Source organism: Salmo salar, chromosome ssa13, assembly GCF_905237065.1.
Source record: "Salmo salar chromosome ssa13, Ssal_v3.1, whole genome shotgun sequence".
Taxonomy (NCBI): Eukaryota; Metazoa; Chordata; class Actinopteri; order Salmoniformes; family Salmonidae; genus Salmo; species Salmo salar.
The window spans coordinates 12,408,194-12,425,828 of NC_059454.1; the positions used below are offsets into that span (position 1 = coordinate 12,408,194).

The 17,635-nt window shown below is 46.8% G+C and overlaps 1 protein-coding gene across 2 annotated transcripts in view; it reads left to right on the forward strand.

Moving 5' to 3' along the window:
- The window catches only part of LOC106566484 (laminin subunit beta-1), an 85,611-nt gene that overhangs the window by 50,273 nt on the left and 17,703 nt on the right, over nucleotides 1-17,635 (forward strand). For both annotated transcript variants that reach the window (XM_045692942.1, XM_045692941.1), the window contains exons 11-18: nucleotides 1,361-1,540; nucleotides 2,581-2,693; nucleotides 2,895-2,974; nucleotides 3,327-3,483; nucleotides 8,814-8,954; nucleotides 9,889-10,050; nucleotides 10,334-10,455; nucleotides 17,117-17,237. In XM_045692942.1, coding sequence (XP_045548898.1) covers nucleotides 1,361-1,540; nucleotides 2,581-2,693; nucleotides 2,895-2,974; nucleotides 3,327-3,483; nucleotides 8,814-8,954; nucleotides 9,889-10,050; nucleotides 10,334-10,455; nucleotides 17,117-17,237 — 1,076 coding nt within the window. The remainder of the gene's footprint in view (nucleotides 1-1,360; nucleotides 1,541-2,580; nucleotides 2,694-2,894; nucleotides 2,975-3,326; nucleotides 3,484-8,813; nucleotides 8,955-9,888; nucleotides 10,051-10,333; nucleotides 10,456-17,116; nucleotides 17,238-17,635) is intronic.

Genomic DNA, 17,635 nt, shown 5'->3' on the forward strand with positions numbered 1-17,635 from the left:
CAGAGATCCAGGAGTCTGTAGTGGTGAGTAGAGGGGGTCTGGAATAAAATACATCAGAGATCCAGGAGTCTGTAGTGGTGAGTAGAGGGGGTCTGGAATAAAATACATCAGAGACCCAGGAGTCTGTAGTGGTGAGTAGAGGGGGTCTGGAATAAAATACATCAGAGATCCAGGAGTCTGTAATGGTGAGTAGAGGGGGTCTGGAATAAAATACATCAGAGACCCAGGAGTCTGTAATGGTGAGTAGAGGGGGTCTGGAATAAAATACATCAGAGATCCAGGAGTCTGTAGTGGTGAGTAGAGGGGGTCTGGAATAAAATACATCAGAGACCCAGGAGTCTGTAGTGATGAGTAGAGGGGGTCTGGAATAAAATACATCAGAGATCCAGGAGTCTGTAGTGGTGTGTAGAGGGGGTCTGGAATAAAATACATCAGAGACCCAGGAGTCTGTAGTGATGAGTAGAGGGGGTCTGGAATAAAATACATCAGAGATCCAGGAGTCTGTAGTGGTGAGTAGAGGGGGTCTGGAATAAAATACATCAGAGACCCAGGAGTCTGTAGTGGTGAGTAGAGGGGGTCTGTAATAAAATACATCAGAGATCCAGGAGTCTGTAGTGGTGAGTAGAGGGGGTCTGGAATAAAATACATCAGAGATCCAGGAGTCTGTAGTGGTGAGTAGAGGGGGTCTGGAATAAAATACATCAGAGATCCAGGAGTCTGTAGTGGTGAGTAGAGGGGGTCTGGAATGAAATACATCAGAGACCCATGAGTCTGTAGTGGTGAGTAGAGGGGGTCTGGAATAAAATACATCAGAGACCCAGGAGTCTGTAGTGGTGAGTAGAGGGGGTCTGGAATAAAATACATCAGAGATCCAGGAGTCTGTAGTGGTGAGTAGAGGGGGTCTGGAATAAAATACATCTGTGTAGTGTTCTATTATTATCTGACCATGCTGGTCATCTATTAACATTTGAACATCTTGTCCATGTGCTGTTATAATCTCCACCCGGCACAGCCAGAAGAGGACTGGCCACCCCTCATAGCCTGGTTCCTCTCTAGGTTTCTTCCTAGGTTCTGGCCTTTCTAGGGAGTTTTTCCTAGTCACCGTGCTTCTACACCTGCATTGCTTGCTGTTTGGGGTTTTAGGCTGGGTTTCTGTACAGCACTTTGAGATATCAGCTGATGTAAGAAGGGCTTTATAAATACATTTGATTTGATTTGATTTGTTCTGCTGTCTGCATACTTCTATGGATACCGCTATCGTGTGTTGTTGGTTAAACAGTGTAGATGGAATACTCACTCTACACCCATCTTGGCCTCTCATCTTCCTATTCACCCTCTTGATCTATCTCTCTGTCTCCAGCGTGCGACTGTGATCCTGTGGGTTCCATGGCGGGAGGTGTGTGTGACAGCCACACAGACCAGGACATGAGTATGATCGCGGGGCAGTGCCGCTGTAAGCTGAACGTGAAGGGCACCCGCTGTGACTATTGCAAGGAGGGATACTATGGTCTGAGCCAGAACGACCCACAGGGATGCCAACGTAAGTGTGTGTGTGCGCGCTTGTGTGTTTGTGTTTTTTATACACTACCAGTCAAAAGTTTGGACACACCTACTCATTCCAGGGTTTTCTTTATTTGTACTATTTTCTACATTGTAGAATAATATTGAAGACATATTGAATCATGTAGTAACCAAAAAAGTGTTAAAGAAATCAAAATATATTTTATATTTTACATTATTCAAAGTAGCCACCCTTTGCCTTGATGACAGCTTTGCACACTTTAGGCATTCTCTTAACCAGCTTCACCTGGAATGCTTTCCAACAGTCTTGAAGGACACAGTCTTGAAGAATTCAACATACTTTAAAATGATTAAAACCAAATCTAAACTGTGTATAAATCATGGATCTTCATTCATACAGTTTATTGACTGGGTCCAGCTCACTAATAATCACTACATTCATACAGTTTATTGACTGGGTCCAGCTCACTAATAATCACTACATTCATACAGTTTATTGACTGGGTCCAGCTCACTAATAATCACTACATTCATACAGTTTATTGACTGGGTCCAGCTCACTAATAATCACTACATTCATACAGTTTATTGACTGGGTCCAGCTCACTAATAATCACTACATTCATACAGTTTATTGACTGGGTCCAGCTCACTAATAATCACTACATTCATACAGTTTATTGACTGGGTCCAGCTCACTAATAATCACTACATTCATACAGTTTATTGACTGGGTCCAGCTCACTAATAATCACTACATTCATACCGTTTATTGACTGGGTCCAGCTCACTAATAATCACTACATTCATACAGTTTATTGACTGGGTCCAGCTCACTAATAATCACTGAAATGAACTCTAGACAGTCAGGGAGCACAGAAAATTCAATTCCAAAAATGATATAAAACATTTTCAGTGTGGCCCTCCGGATCTCGTTGAAGACTGAATGCGGCCCCCAGGGCAAAATTTGTTTGACACCCCTGGTGTAAACAATGTGTGTGTGTTGTAGCAGACAGTGTAAAACGTGTGTGTGTGTGTGTGTGTGTTTGTTACCCTCAGCGTGTAACTGTGACCCTCGTGGGATTATAATGCTGGCAGCACCATGTGATCAGATAAGTGGGAACTGCTCCTGTAAGAGATATATCACAGGCCGCTACTGCAACCAGTGTCTGGTAAGACTGGCCCTGTGCTCTTTATAGACCTTCTCACACACCGTTTGTCCTATGTTATACACTAGTCCTTTCAGATGTTGTCCACAGCGTTTGTCCTATGTTATACACTAGTCCTTTCAGATGCCTCATCTCGCAATTATTGTATTGGAAGTTCTGAGGCTGTGGTCATGATGTTGTGTGTGGGTGTCCTGTCCCCCTTAGCCAGAGTACTGGGGCCTCAGTAATGACCTAGCAGGCTGCAGAGCATGTGACTGTGACTTTGGTGGAGCCTACAGCAACAGGTATGCCTGACGTTGCAGGAGAATTGTTTATCTCTTGTATGTGTGTTTGATTAATGGCACTGAACAGGAAACTGTTCTTTATTATTAGGTGTTACATTAAATCAAATGATCATACTGCACATGTCTACATTTCTTAACTGTTTGTTGACTCATGAGTTGTAAATTATTATTATCATTTTTAAAATATTTTTTATTTTACCTTTATTTAACTAGGCAAGTCGGTTAAGAACAAATTCTTATTTTCAATGATGGTCTAGGAACAATGTGTTAACTGCCTTGTTCAGGGGCAGAACGAGCGATACTATGACGTCTGTGTGTGTGTGTGTGTGTGTGTGTGTCTGTGTATATGCAGGTGTATGGTTGAAAATGGCCAGTGTGACTGTCGGAGGAACCTGACTGGTCGACAGTGTTCTGACGTGGAGCCTGGATACTTCTGTGCCCCGCTGGACTACTACAAATACGAGGCAGAGGACGCCGTTGGCCACTCACCTAGTGACCAAAACCTACCGGTGAGCATACACAGTACTGAGCATACACAGTACAAACAGCTGTCCACTAGGGCACTGTTCATACTGTAGATGACATGTCAGTATAGTCTAGTGTGAATTTAGTCTTAACAAGTATACCAGTGTTTTCTGATCACAGCTCCCACCTGCCACATTGATGAATCTAGAATCCTTAGAAGATGTTTAATCTTTCTCTGCTGATAGTTCAGGACTGTGAAAGGTCTTTCTGTTATCTCCTGTGCTTTAAATAATGTGTCTGAGTAAGCACCTTTCACTGATATACTATACGACTGTGCCATTCTTTATTTAAGAGATGTTTGGTTTCAGACTAAACTTTTCCATGTTTGATCTGGGACACAGGTTGATAACTTCAGGTCATTTCACTGTATTCCTTCCCATTCAAGGTCATTCTCAGTGGATTTGAAACTGTATGTCTGCTTATTCTCTGTGTAGAACTGTATCTGAGGCCTTTCTCTGTACCTGGGTCCTGTTGTGGTGTTAGACTGGGTTTATCTGTACCTGGGTCCTGTTGTGTTTAGACTGGGTTTATCTGTACCTGGGTCCTGTGGTGTTTGACTGGGTTTATCTGTACCTGGGTCCTGTTGTGGTGTTTGACTGGGTTTATCTGTACCTGGGTCCTGTTGTGGTGTTAGACTGGGTTTATCTGTACCTGGGTCCTGTTGTGGTGTTAGACTGGGTTTATCTGTAGAGATGGGTAGCAGACCAGGAGAATGTGGCTCTGTGTGGGCAGAGCCACAGCTCGAGAGAGAGAGAGAGAGAGAGAGAGAGAGAGAGAGAGAGAGAGAGAGAGAGAGAGAGAGAGAGAGAGAGAGAGAGAGAGAGAGAGAGGCTCTCAGATGTAAAGAGGTTTACACTCCTCTCTGTCCCCCAACCCAGGTAAAGAGGTTAACACTCCTCTCTGTCCTCCAACCCAGGTAAAGAGGTTAACACTCCTCTCTGTCCCCTAACCCAGGTAAAGAGGTTAACACTCCTCTCTGTCCCCTAACCCAGGTAAAGAGGTTAACACTCCTCTCTGTCCCCCTAACCCAGGTAAAGGGGTTTACACTCCTCTCTGTCCCCTAACCCAGGTAAAGGGGTTAACTGTCCCCCAACCCAGGTAAAGGGGTTTACACTCCTCTCTGTCCCCCAACCCAGGTAAAGGGGTTTACACTCCTCTCTGTCCCCCAACCCAGGTAAAGGGGTTTACACTCCTCTCTGTCCCCCAACCCAGGTAAAGGGGTTAACACTCCTCTCTGTCCCCCAACCCAGGTAAAGGGGTTTACACTCCTCTCTGTCCCCCAACCCAGGTAAAGGGGTTTACACTCCTCTCTGTCCCCCAACCCAGGTACTGAGGTTAACACTCCTCTCTGTCCTCTAACCCAGGTAAAGGGGTTAACACTCCTCTCTGTCCCCCAACCCAGGTAAAGGGGTTTACACTCCTCTCTGTCCCCCAACCCAGGTAGGGTTCCTCTGCCCCCAACCCAGGTAAAGGGGTTTACACTCTTATCTGTCCCCCAACCCAGGTAAAGGGGTTAACACTCCTCTCTGTCCCCTAACCCAGGTAAAGGGGTTAACTGTCCCCCAACCCAGGTAAAGGGGTTTACACTCCTCTCTGTCCCCTAACCCAGGTAAAGGGGTTAACACTCCTCTCTGTCCCCTAACCCAGGTAAAGGGGTTAACACTCCTCTCTGTCCCCTAACCCAGGTAAAGAGGTTTACACTCCTCTCTGTCCCCTAACACAGGTAAAGGGGTTAACACTCCTCTCTGTCCTCCAACCCAGGTAAAGAGGTTTACACTCCTCTCTGTCCCCCAACCCAGGTAAAGGGGTTTACGCTCCTCTCTGTCCCCTAACCCAGGTAGAGGGTCCTGTCCCCAACCAGGTAAAGGGGTTAACACTCCTCTCTGTCCTCCAACCCAGGTAAAGGGGTTAACACTCCTCTCTGTCCTCCAACCCAGGTAAAGAGGTTAACACTCCTCTCTGTCCCCCAACCCAGGTACTGAGGTTAACACTCCTCTCTGTCCCCCAACCCAGGTAAAGGGGTTTACACTCCTCTCTGTCCCCCAACCCAGGTAAAGAGGTTTACACTCCTCTCTGTCCCCCAACCCATTTGAAAGTAAGATTACTCAATCAGTTTACCTGCTGCATGCATGGTGCTAGAACAGAACAGAACAGAACAGAACGGACACGGACACAACAACAGACACGGAGACAACGGCAGCAGCCCTTTGTTACATTACCTCCTATCTCTTCAACATCCTCTACACAAGGCCACATTAAAAAGAAATGTGAACGCATGAGACGTGCATAAGAGGGTTGTTGGGCTGTGTTGTGTGAAAACATTACAGGGTCAGCTGGGATGGTGGGTCATGCTGTAGCTGGGGTCAAAGGTTAATGTGTTGTCACTTTCAAAATGTTGCACGTTTGAAAACTTGATTTCTGATACTATGGTGTCAAGGGTTATGTGGTGGTCAGGTGGTGCAATCGATCATAATCATATCACTCATGATCATAATGACATCAGTTTTAATTCTAATCATATCAATCATGATCATAATGATATCAATCATAATCCTCATCATATCATTCATGATCATGATGGTATCAATCCTAATCCTAATCATATCATTCATGATCATGATGATATCCATCCTAATTCTAATCATATCATTCATGATCATAATGATATCAATCCCGATGCTAATCATATCAATCATGATCATAATGATATCAATCCTAATCCTAATTATATCATTCATGATCATAATGATATCAATCCTAATCCTAATCATATCAATCAAGATCATAATGATATCAATCCTAATCCTAATCATATCAATCCTAATCCTAATCATATCAATGATAATCATAATGATATCAATCATAATTGTATCTAGCACCACTTTCCCCTCTCTGTCTCTCAAGCTAACAACACTGATTCTACTTCCTCATTTCCTGGAGTAATATCTAACAAGTAATCTAACAAATTCACAACGACTACCTTGTACACACAATGTAAAGGGATGGAATAAGAATATGTACATATAAATATATTGATGGGCGATGGCCGTGCGGCATAGGCAATATGCAATAGATGGTATAAAATACAGTATATACATATGAGATGAGTAATGTAGGATATGTAAACATTATTAAAGTGCCATTATTTAAAGTGACTAGTGAAACCATTATTAAATCCATTTATTGGTGACCAGTGATTTATGACCAGTGATTTGAGTCAGTATGTTGGCAGCAGCCTCCCTATGTTAGGGATGGCTGTTTAACAGTCTGATGGCCTTGAGATAGAAGCTGTTTTTCAGTCTCTCGGTCCCAGCTTTGATGCATCTGTACTGACCTCACCTTCTGGATGATAGCAGGGTGAACAGGCAGTGGCTTGGGTGGTTGTTGTCCTTGATTATCTTTTTGGCCTTCCTGGAGAGCCTTGCGGTTGAGGGCGGTGCAGTTGCCATACAAGCAGCCCGACAGGATGCTCTCGATTGTGCATCTGTAAAAGTTTGTGTGTTTTAGGTGACAAGCCAAATTTCTTCAGCCTCCTGAGGTTGAAGAGGCGCCTTCTTCACCACACTGTCTGTGTGGGTGGACCATTTCAGTTTGTCCGTGATTTGTACACCGAGGAACTTAAACCTTTCCACCTTCTCCACTACTGTCCCGTCGATGTGGATAGGGAGGTTCTCCCTCGGCTGTTTCCTGAAGTCCACGATCATTTCCTTTGTTTTGTTGACGTTGAGTGAGAGGTTATTTTCCTGACACCACACTCCGAGGGCCCTCACCTCCTCCCTGTAGGCTGTCTCGTTGTTGCTGGTAGGCAAGCCTACCATTGTAGTGTCGTCTGCGAACTTGATGATTGAGTTGGAAGCGTGCATGGCATGGTGAACAGGGAGTACAGGAGAGGGCTGAGAACGCACCCTTGTGGGGCCCCAGTGTTGAGGATCAGTGGGGTGGAGATGTTGTTTTCCTACCTTCACCACCTGGGGGCGGACCGTCAGAAAGTCCAGGACCCAGTTGCACAGGGCGGGGTTGAGACCCAGGGTCTCAAGCTTAATGATGAGCTTGGAGGGTGCTATGGTGTTGAATGCTGAGCTGTAGTCAATGAACAGCATTCTTACATAGGTATTCCTCTTGTCCAGATGGGATAGGGCAGTGTGCAGTATGATGGCGATTGCATTGTCTGTGGACCTACTGCGGTAAGCAAATTGAAGTGGGTCTAGGGTATCAGGTAGGGTGGAGGTGATACAATCCTTGACTAGTCTCTCGAAGCATTTCATGATGACAGAAGTGAGTGCTACGGGGCGGTAGTCATTTAGTTCAGTTACCTTAGCTTTCAAGGGAAAAATGGTGGCAATCTTGAAGAATGTTGGGACAACAGACTGGGATAGAGATTGATTGAATATGTCCGTAAACACACAAGCCAGCTGGTCTTCGCATGCTCTGAGGACGCGGTAAGGATGCCATCTGGGCCGGCAGCCTTGCGAGGGTTAACACGTTTAAATGTTTAACTCACGTCGGCCACGGAGAAGGAGAGTCCACAGTCTTTGGTAGCGGGCCGTGTCTGTGGCACTGTATTGTCCTCAAAGCGCGCAAAGAAGTTGTTTAATTTGTTTGTGAGCAAGACGTCGATGTCCACGACGGGGCTGGTTTTCTTTTTGTAATCCGTGATTAGCTGTAGACCCTGCCACATACGTCTCGTGTTTGAGCCTTTGCATTTTGACTCTACTTTGTCTCTATACTGAAGCTTTGCTTGTTTGATTGCCTTGCGGAGGGAATAACTGCACTGTTTGTGTTCGGTCATGTTTCCAGTCACCTTGCCATGATTAAATGCGGTAGTTCGCGCTTTCAGCTTGCGTGAATGCTGCCATCAATCCACGGTTTCTGGTTATTGACAGTTTTAATAGTCCCAGTGGGTACAACATCTCCAATGCACTTCCTAATTAACTTACTCACCGAGTCAGCGTATACGTTGATGTTATTGTCTGAGGCTACCCGGAACATATCCCAGTCCACGTGATCGAAGCAATCTTGAAGCGTGGAATCCGATTGGTCAGACCAGCGTGTGTGTGTGTGTGTCTCTCTGTCTCTCTCTCTCTCTGTCGCTCTCTCTCTCTCTCTCTCTCTGTCGCTCTCTCTCTCTCTCTCTCTCTCTCTCTCTCTCTCTCTCTCTCTCTCTCTCTGAATGTGTTCGTGTGATTTCCTCACTTTCAGCCCAGTCAACGAACACGTGCAGTTGTTCTACTCCAAGCAAGGAAGGGAACACTTCGCCTATTAGTCGGCAGTCAGCAAATCAGTTGACCTAGTCCTCTCCTCCACCTCTCCCCAGGGCAAGGCCAGGCCCCAGGCTGAGGTCGACTGTGTGGAGCACCTCAACAACCAGCTGAGGAGACACAGGCGACATCAACGTATCGCCAACGCCCAGCAGCAGAGGGCAGCACTGAGACGCATCCGCCAGCTGCAGCAAACAGTAACACACTATCTGTTCCTTCCCTCCATAGAAATAAATACATAGAAATAGAATGTATTCATATAATTCTATAATATTCTAATCTATTCATTATATTTCTATGAACAAATATGTTACTGACATCTATGGTTCCCTCTGTCTTCCGTTGCCTTGAACCACGGTTGTGGGCTGTGGGCTGTAGGCTGGGCTGTAGGCTATGGAGTGGGCTGTAGGCTGTGGGCTGTAGGCTGTGGGCTGTAGGCTTTCTGGGTGGGCTGTGGGCTGTAGGCTATGGGGTGGGCTGTAGGCTGTGCTGTGGGCTATGGGGTGTGCTTTGGGCTGGGCTGTGGGGTGGGCTGTGGGCTATGGGGTTTGCTGTGGGCTTTGGGATGGGCTGTAGGCTGTGTGCTGTGGGCTATGGGGTGTGCTTTGGGGTGGGATGTGGGCTGTAGGCTGTGGGCTGTGGGTTGTGGGGTGGGCTATGGGCTGTAGGAAATGGGGTGGGCTGTAGGCTTTGGGGCAGCAGGTAGCCTAGTGGTTAGAGCATTGGGCCAGTAACCAAAAGGTTCAAATCTGTCATTCTGCCCCTGAACAAGGCAGTTAACTGTTCGTAGGCCGTCATTGTAAATAAGAATTTGTTCTTAACTGACTTGCCTAGTTAAATAAAGGTTAAATAAAATAAAAATGGGGTAGGTTGTACTGTAGGCTATGGGGCGGGCTGTGGGGTGGGTTGTGGGTGTGTGTATGTGATGTGTTTAGTATGTTTAGTGTGTTTAGTGTGTTTTGTGTGTCTGTGATGTGTTTTTAGTGTTTTAGTGCGTCTCGTGTGTTTAGTGCGTCTGACGTGTTTAGTGTGTCTGACGTGTTTAGTGTGTCTGTGACGTGTTTTTAGTATGTTTAGTGTGTTTGTTTTTAGTGTGTCGTGCTCATGGGTCTTCCTCTGTGTGTGTTTCAGCCTGATGTGAGGAGTGTCCACAGGGAGCGATCCCAGGGTCACATGATCACTTGGACTGGACCTGGTTTTGCCCAGGTCAAAGACGGAGCTGGACTGGTCTTCACCATAGACAACATCCCCCATGCCATGGACTATGACATCATGATCCGCTATGAGCCAGAGGTACAGTACGCTTCACTCCCTCCAGTCCTCCATGTCTCCCCGCGCATTGTACTACTACTGTAAAACCAGGCAAACCCCACGGACGGTATTACACTTTGGAAGACCCTTAAATAAGTCTGTGTTTGTAACACATTGACGATCACAGAAATGTAAATGTTGTCACTCTCCTCGCTGTCTCTGCCGGAGAGTTGGACATGTGATAACAGTGTGAAACCAATGCCTTTAACACCCTTTAAAACACTGCCTGTTGTGTGTGTGTGTGTGTGTGTGTGTGTGTGTGTAGTCGACAGAGGACTGGGAGGCCATAGTGACTGTCACCTCCCTGCTGCTATCCTCTAGCTCCCGCTGTGGCAACCTGCTGCCTACTGAACAGCTGTATACAGTCACCCTGCCACACCACAGGAGGTACTACTGATAGAACCAATCCTAACCCTAACCCTAACCCTAAACCCAACCCTAACCCCAACCCTAACCCTGAAAGTCCAACCCCAACCCAAACCTCAATCCTAAATCTAACCCCAACCCTAACCCCAACCCTGATAGACTAACCCCAACCCTAACCCTAACCCCAACCCTGATAGACTAACCCCAACCCTAAACCTAAACCTAAACCGAACCCCAACCCTAACCCTAAACCTAAACCTAACCCCAACCCTAACCCCAACCCAACCCCAACCCTAACCCTGATAGACTAACCCCAACCCTAACCCTGATAGACTAACCCCAACCCTAACCCCAACCCCAACCCAACCCCAACCCTAACCCTGATAGACCAACCCTAACCCTGATAGACTAACCCCAACCCTAACCCCAACCCTAACCCCAACCCAACCCCAACCCTGATAGACCAACCCTAACCCCAACCCCAACCCTGATAGACCAACCCTAACCCTGATAGACTAACCCCAACCCTAACCCCAACCCTAACCCCAACCCAACCCCAACCCTGATAGAACCAACCCTAACCCCAACCCTAACCCTGATAGAACCAACCCCAACCCCAACCCTGATAGAACCAACCCCCCAACCCTATCCCCAACCCTGATAGAACCAACCCCAACCCCAACCCTAACCCTGATAGACCAACCCTAACCCCAACCCCAACCCTGATAGACCGACCCTAACCCCAACCCCAACCCTGATAGACCAACCCTAACCCCAACCCCTGATAGAACAACCCTAACCCCAACCCTGATAGAACCAACCCCAACCCTAACCCTGATAGAACCAACCCTAACCCCAACCCTGATAGAACCAACCCCAACCCTAACCCCAACCCTGATAGAACCAACCCCAACCCTAACCCCAACCCTGATAGAACCAACCCCAACCTAACCCCAACCCTGATAGAACCAACCCTAACCCCAACCCTAACCCTGATAGAACCAACCCCAACCCTAACCCTGATAGAACCAACCCTAACCCCAACCCCAACCCTAACCCCAACCCTGATAGAACCAACCCCAACCCCAACCCTGATAGAACCAACCCTAACCCCAACCCCAACCCCAACCCTGATAGAACCAACCCCAACCCCAACCCTAACCCTGACAGAACCAACCCCCCAACCCTATCCCCAACCCTAACCTGCTGCCTACTTAACAGACCACAGGAGTGTGTGTGTGTCTGTGTCTGTGTCTGTGTGTGTGTGTGTGTGTGTGTGTGTGTGTGTGTGTGTGTGTGTGTGTGTGTGTGTGTGTGTGTGTGTGTGTGTGTGTGTGTGTGTGTGTGTGTACCAACCTGTATGTCAGTATGTGTGTGGTCTCTGGAATAATCCCAGGTATAAATCTAACAGTGACTCATATTATATTATCAACCCCTCTACTCTAGCAATATTTACTAACCAACTAAGGATTTATGACATTCTTAAAATGTGTTGGATTTCCCCCTGTTATTATATGATACAGGAATAGAAGCCAGTGTACTGTAGCTTAATTCTGGGTGTGAGAGAACATTCTCCAGATAAGGTCGATAGATAGCGTGTTGACATTGAGAAACCGTGACAACAACCAGTCTAAGGGAGAGAAAGTTACTGTAGGTTAATTGGGTTTGTTTTAGATTGATTGTTATGAGAACATGTACTTTCATTACAGGTTATCTACAATGTTTGCTGTCAACAGTAAACATGTTGTGCTCTTTTCCTTTAACTTTGCTCTGAGAAACACTAATCCTGCCGACAGTCCTCTTTCCAAGGTGTTACTGAGAAACACTAATCCTGCCGACACAGTCCTCTTTACAAGGTGTTACTGAGAAACACTAATCCTGCCGCCACAGTCCTCTTTACAAAGTGTTACTGAGAAACACTAATCATGCTGCCACAGTCCTCTTTACAAGGTGTTACTGAGAAACACTAATCCTGCCGCCACAGTCCTCTTTACAAAGTGTTACTGAGAAACACTAATCCTGCCGCCACAGTCCTCTTTCCAAAGTGTTACTGAGAAACACTAATCCTGCCGACACGGTCCTCTTTACAAAGTGTTACTGAGAAACACTAATCATGCCGCCACAGTCCTCTTTACAAGGTGTTACTGAGAAACACTAGTCCTGCCACCATAGTCCTCTTTACAAGGTGTTACTGAGAAACACTAATCCTGCCGCTTCAGTCCTCTTTACAAGGTGTTACTGAGAAACACTAATCCTGCCGCCACAGTCCTCTTTCCAAGGTGTTACTGAGAAACACTAATCCTGCCGCCACAGTCCTCTTTACAAGGTGTTACTGAGAAACACTAATCCTGCCGCCACAGTCCTCTTTACAAAGTGTTACTGAGAAACATTAATCATGCCGCCACAGTCCTCTTTACAAGGTGTTACTGAGAAACACTAATCCTGCCGCCACAGTCCTCTTTACAAAGTGTTACTGAGAAACACTAATCCTACCGCCACAGTCCTCTTTCGAAAGTGTTACTGAGAAACACTAATCCTGCCGACACAGTCCTCTTTACAAAGTGTTACTGAGAAACACTAATCATGCCGCCACAGTCCTCTTTACAAGGTGTTACTGAGAAACACTAGTCCTGCCACCATAGTCCTCTTTACAAGGTGTTACTGAGAAACACTAATCCTGCCGCTTCAGTCCTCTTTACAAGGTGTTACTGAGAAACACTAGTCCTGCCACCATAGTCCTCTTTCCAAGGTGTTACTGAGAAACACTAATCCTGCCGACACAGTCCTCTTTACAAGGTGTTACTGAGAAACACTAATCCTGCCGCCACAGTCCTCTTTACAAGGTGTTACTGAGAAACACTAGTCCTGCCACCATAGTCCTCTTTCCAAGGTGTTACTGAGAAACACTAATCCTGCCACTTCAGTCCTCTTTACAAGGTGTTACTGAGAAACACTAATCCTGCCGCCATAGTCCTCTTTACAAGGTGTTACTGAGAAACACTAATCCTGCCGCCACAGTCCTCTTTACAAGGTGTTACTGAGAAACACTAATCCTGCCGCCACCGTCCTCTTTCCAAGGTGTTACTGAGAAACACTAGTCCTGCCGCCACAGTCCTCTTTACAAGGTGTTACCTGTTGTGTGTTTGTCCTGCAGCACACTCATTCTCTCACACTGTCAACTATCACTGTGGAGACTTGCCAGCATAAACCTTCCCATCTTTTTCCACCATGCCTACTGATGACTGCCTAGTACAGTCTGTACCCAGGCTATTCTCTGGTCAACCAACCTACACATGTGAAGAAACTTCCCTAGGAAGGAACTTGTGTGTAACAAAGAGTTCCAACGGGCCCAGCCCGGATCTGACTGGTTCACTGGACCCTAGCTCCCCCTGCTGTTCTGTACTGCTCTGTGATTGGTGTCTCAGGCAGAACCAATTAGCAAAGCAACCAACAATACACACAGCGAGTCAGATGTCAGACAGGATGCCAGGGCAGAGGGAGCACACAAGGAGGGCACCAGGCATACAATGACTGTAGACTGGATCACACTCTTCACAATGGCTGTAGACTGGATCACACCCTTCACAATGGCTGTAGACTGGATCACACTCTTTACAATGGCTGTAGACTGGATCACACTCTTTACAATGGCTGTAGACTGGATCACACTCTTTACAATGGCTGTAGACTGGATCACACTCCACTCTTTACAATGGCCAGAGACTGGATCACACTCTTCACAATGGCTGTAGACTAGATCAGACTCTTTACAATGACTGTAGACTGGATCACACTCCTTACAATGGCTGTAGACTGGATCACACTCTTTACAATGGTTGTAGACTAGATCACACTCTTTACAATGACTGTAGACTGGATCACACTCTTCACAATGACTGTAGACTGGATCACACTCTTTACAATGACTGTAGACTGGATCACACTCTTCACAATGGCTGTAGACTGGATCACACTCTTTACAATGACTGTAGACTGGATCACACTCTTTACAATGACTGTAGACTGGATCACACTCTTTACAATGACTGTAGACTGGATCACACTCTTTACAATGACTGTAGACTGGATCACACCCTTCACAATGACTGTAGACTGGATCACACTCTTCACAATGACTGTAGACTGGATCACACTCTTTACAATGACTGTAGACTGGATCACACTCTTTACAATGGCTGTAGACTGGATCACACTCTTTAAAATGGCTGTAGACTGGATCACACTCTATACAACGACTGTAGACTGGATCACACTCTTCACAATGACTGTAGACTGGATCACACTCTTTACAATGACTGTAGACTGGATCACACTCTTTACAATGACTGTAGACTGGATCACATTCTTTACAATGACTGTAGACTGGATCATACTCTTCACAATGACTGTAGACTGGATCACACTCTTCACAATGGCTGTAGACTGGATCACACTCTTTACAATGGCTGTAGACTGGATCACACTCTTTACAATGGCTGTAGACTGGATCACACTCTTCACAATGGCTGTAGACCGGATCACACTCTTTACAATGGCTGTAGACTGGATCACACTCTTTACAATGGCTGTAGACTGGATCACACTCTTCACAATGGCTGTAGACTGGATCACACTCTTTACAATGGCTGTAGACTGGATCACACTCTTCACAATGGCTGTAGACTGGATCACACTCTTCACAATGGCTGTAGACTGGATCACACTCTTTACAATGGCTGTAGACTGGATCACACTCTTCACAATGACTGTAGACTGGATCACACTCTTTACAATGGCTGTAGACTGGATCACACTCTTTACAAATGCTGTAGACTGGATCACACTGTTTGTTGAGAGTAGTGAGACTGGAGAGGTGGCAGAAAGCCTTCCTTCATTTTCTCAAAGACCTGTTAGAAATTAGTTTTGGAATGCAGCCTGTCTAGAAAAATACACAATGGATTGTTGTGTACACACATTTTAGATTATGAATTGTGGTACTGCGTGTGTGTGTGCGTGCGTGTGTGTGTGTGTGTGTGCCTGTCCACCGTTCAGTCTGTTGCCTGTATTGGAGAGCAGAAAGAAAAAGGCCTGGTTCACCTGTTTCTGTTCCAGTCAGACCTGGTTCACCTGTTTCTGTTCCAGTCAGACCTGGTTCACCTGTCTCTGTTCCAGTCAGACCTGGTTCACCTGTCTCTGTTCCAGTCAGACCCGGTTCACCTGTCTCTGTTCCAGTCAGACCTGGTTCACCTGTCTCTGTTCCAGTCAGACCCGGTTCACCTGTCTCTGTTCCAGTCAGACCTGGTTCACCTGTCTCTGTTCCAGTCAGACCTGGTTCACCTGTCTCTGTTCCAGTCAGACCTGGTTCACCTGTCTCTGTTCCAGTCAGACCTGGTTCACCTGTCTCTGTTCCAGTCAGACCTGGTTCACCTGTCTCTGTTCCAGTCAGACCTGGTTCACCTGTCTCTGTTCCAGTCAGACCTGGTTCACCTGTCTCTGTTCCAGTCAGACCTGGTTCACCTGTCTCTGTTCCAGTCAGACCTGGTTCACCTGTCTCTGTTCCAGTCAGACCTGGTTCACCTGTCTCTGTTCCAGTCAGACCCGGTTCACCTGTCTCTGTTCCAGTCAGACCTGGTTCACCTGTCTCTGTTCCAGTCAGACCCGGTTCACCTGTCTCTGTTCCAGTCAGACCCGGTTCACCTGTCTCTGTTCCAGTCAGACCCGGTTCACCTGTCTCTGTTCCAGTCAGACCTGGTTCACCTGTCTCTGTTCCAGTCAGACCTGGTTCACCTGTCTCTGTTCCAGTCAGACCTGGTTCACCTGTCTCTGTTCCAGTCAGACCTGGTTCACCTGTCTCTGTTCCAGTCAGACCTGGTTCACCTGTCTCTGTTCCAGTCAGACCTGGTTCACCTGTCTCTGTTCCAGTCAGACCTGGTTCACCTGTCTCTGTTCCAGTCAGACCTGGTTCACCTGTCTCTGTTCCAGTCAGACCTGGTTCACCTGTCTCTGTTCCAGTCAGACCTGGTTCACCTGTCTCTGTTCCAGTCAGACCTGGTTCACCTGTCTCTGTTCCAGTCAGACCTGGTTCACCTGTCTCTGTTCCAGTCAGACCCGGTTCACCTGTCTCTGTTCCAGTCAGACCTGGTTCACCTGTCTCTGTTCCAGTCAGACCTGGTTCACCTGTCTCTGTTCCAGTCAGACCTGGTTCACCTGTCTCTGTTCCAGTCAGACCTGGTTCACCTGTCTCTGTTCCAGTCAGACCTGGTTCACCTGTCTCTGTTCCAGTCAGACCCGGTTCACCTCTCTCTGTTCCAGTCAGGGGCCCTCTGACAGATATCCGGTTCACCTCTCTCTGTTCCAGTCAGGGGCCCTCTGACAGATATCCGGTTCACCTCTCTCTGTTCCAGTCAGGGGCCCTCTGACAGATATCCGGTTCACCTCTCTCTGTTCCAGTCAGGGATTCCCAGACCTCCATGTTTCATCATGTCCCTGTGTCTGTTCAGCTTTTTGACTGGAGGTGTCTATGCTGGTTTGTGTCTGGGCCAGTGAGGCTCTTCACTCTGTGCGTCATTTGGGGGAAAGGTTTGATTTCTTCCACTTGTATTTTGCTGGTTTCATTTCATTTTAACCTTATAGGGCCATAAGGCTTTCCAACAACGTCATATCAGAATGTTTGACCCAACAGGTTCGTTCAGATGCCCAGTCCTTTCTGCTTTGAGCCCAGTAACCGTTATGTCGTGGCCATCAGACTCCAGCGTCACGGAGTGTCCCAGAGACACCTGACTGCTTTCATCCTTGTAGACTCGGTGAGTCAATCAACTTATTAAACCTGACAGGGCTCTGGAGTACCAACTCTACATAAGAGGGAGTTGAGTTAAAACAGAAAGGCAAACTGACCTTCTCAATGAACTATATATATATATTTTTTTTTTTGTTATTTATTGAACCTTTATTTTAACTAGGCAAGTCAGTTAAAAACAAATTCTTATTTACAAAGACAGCCTACACCGGCCAAACCCGGACGACGCTGGGCCAATTGTGCGCCGCATTATGGGACTCCCAATCACAGCCGGTTGTGATACAGCCTGGAATCGAACCAGGGTGTCTGTAGTGACGCCTCTAGCCCTGAGATGCAGTGCCTTAGACCGCTGTGCCACTCTCAACAGCAATGTGATAACAACTGTTGACCAGATACCACCACCTA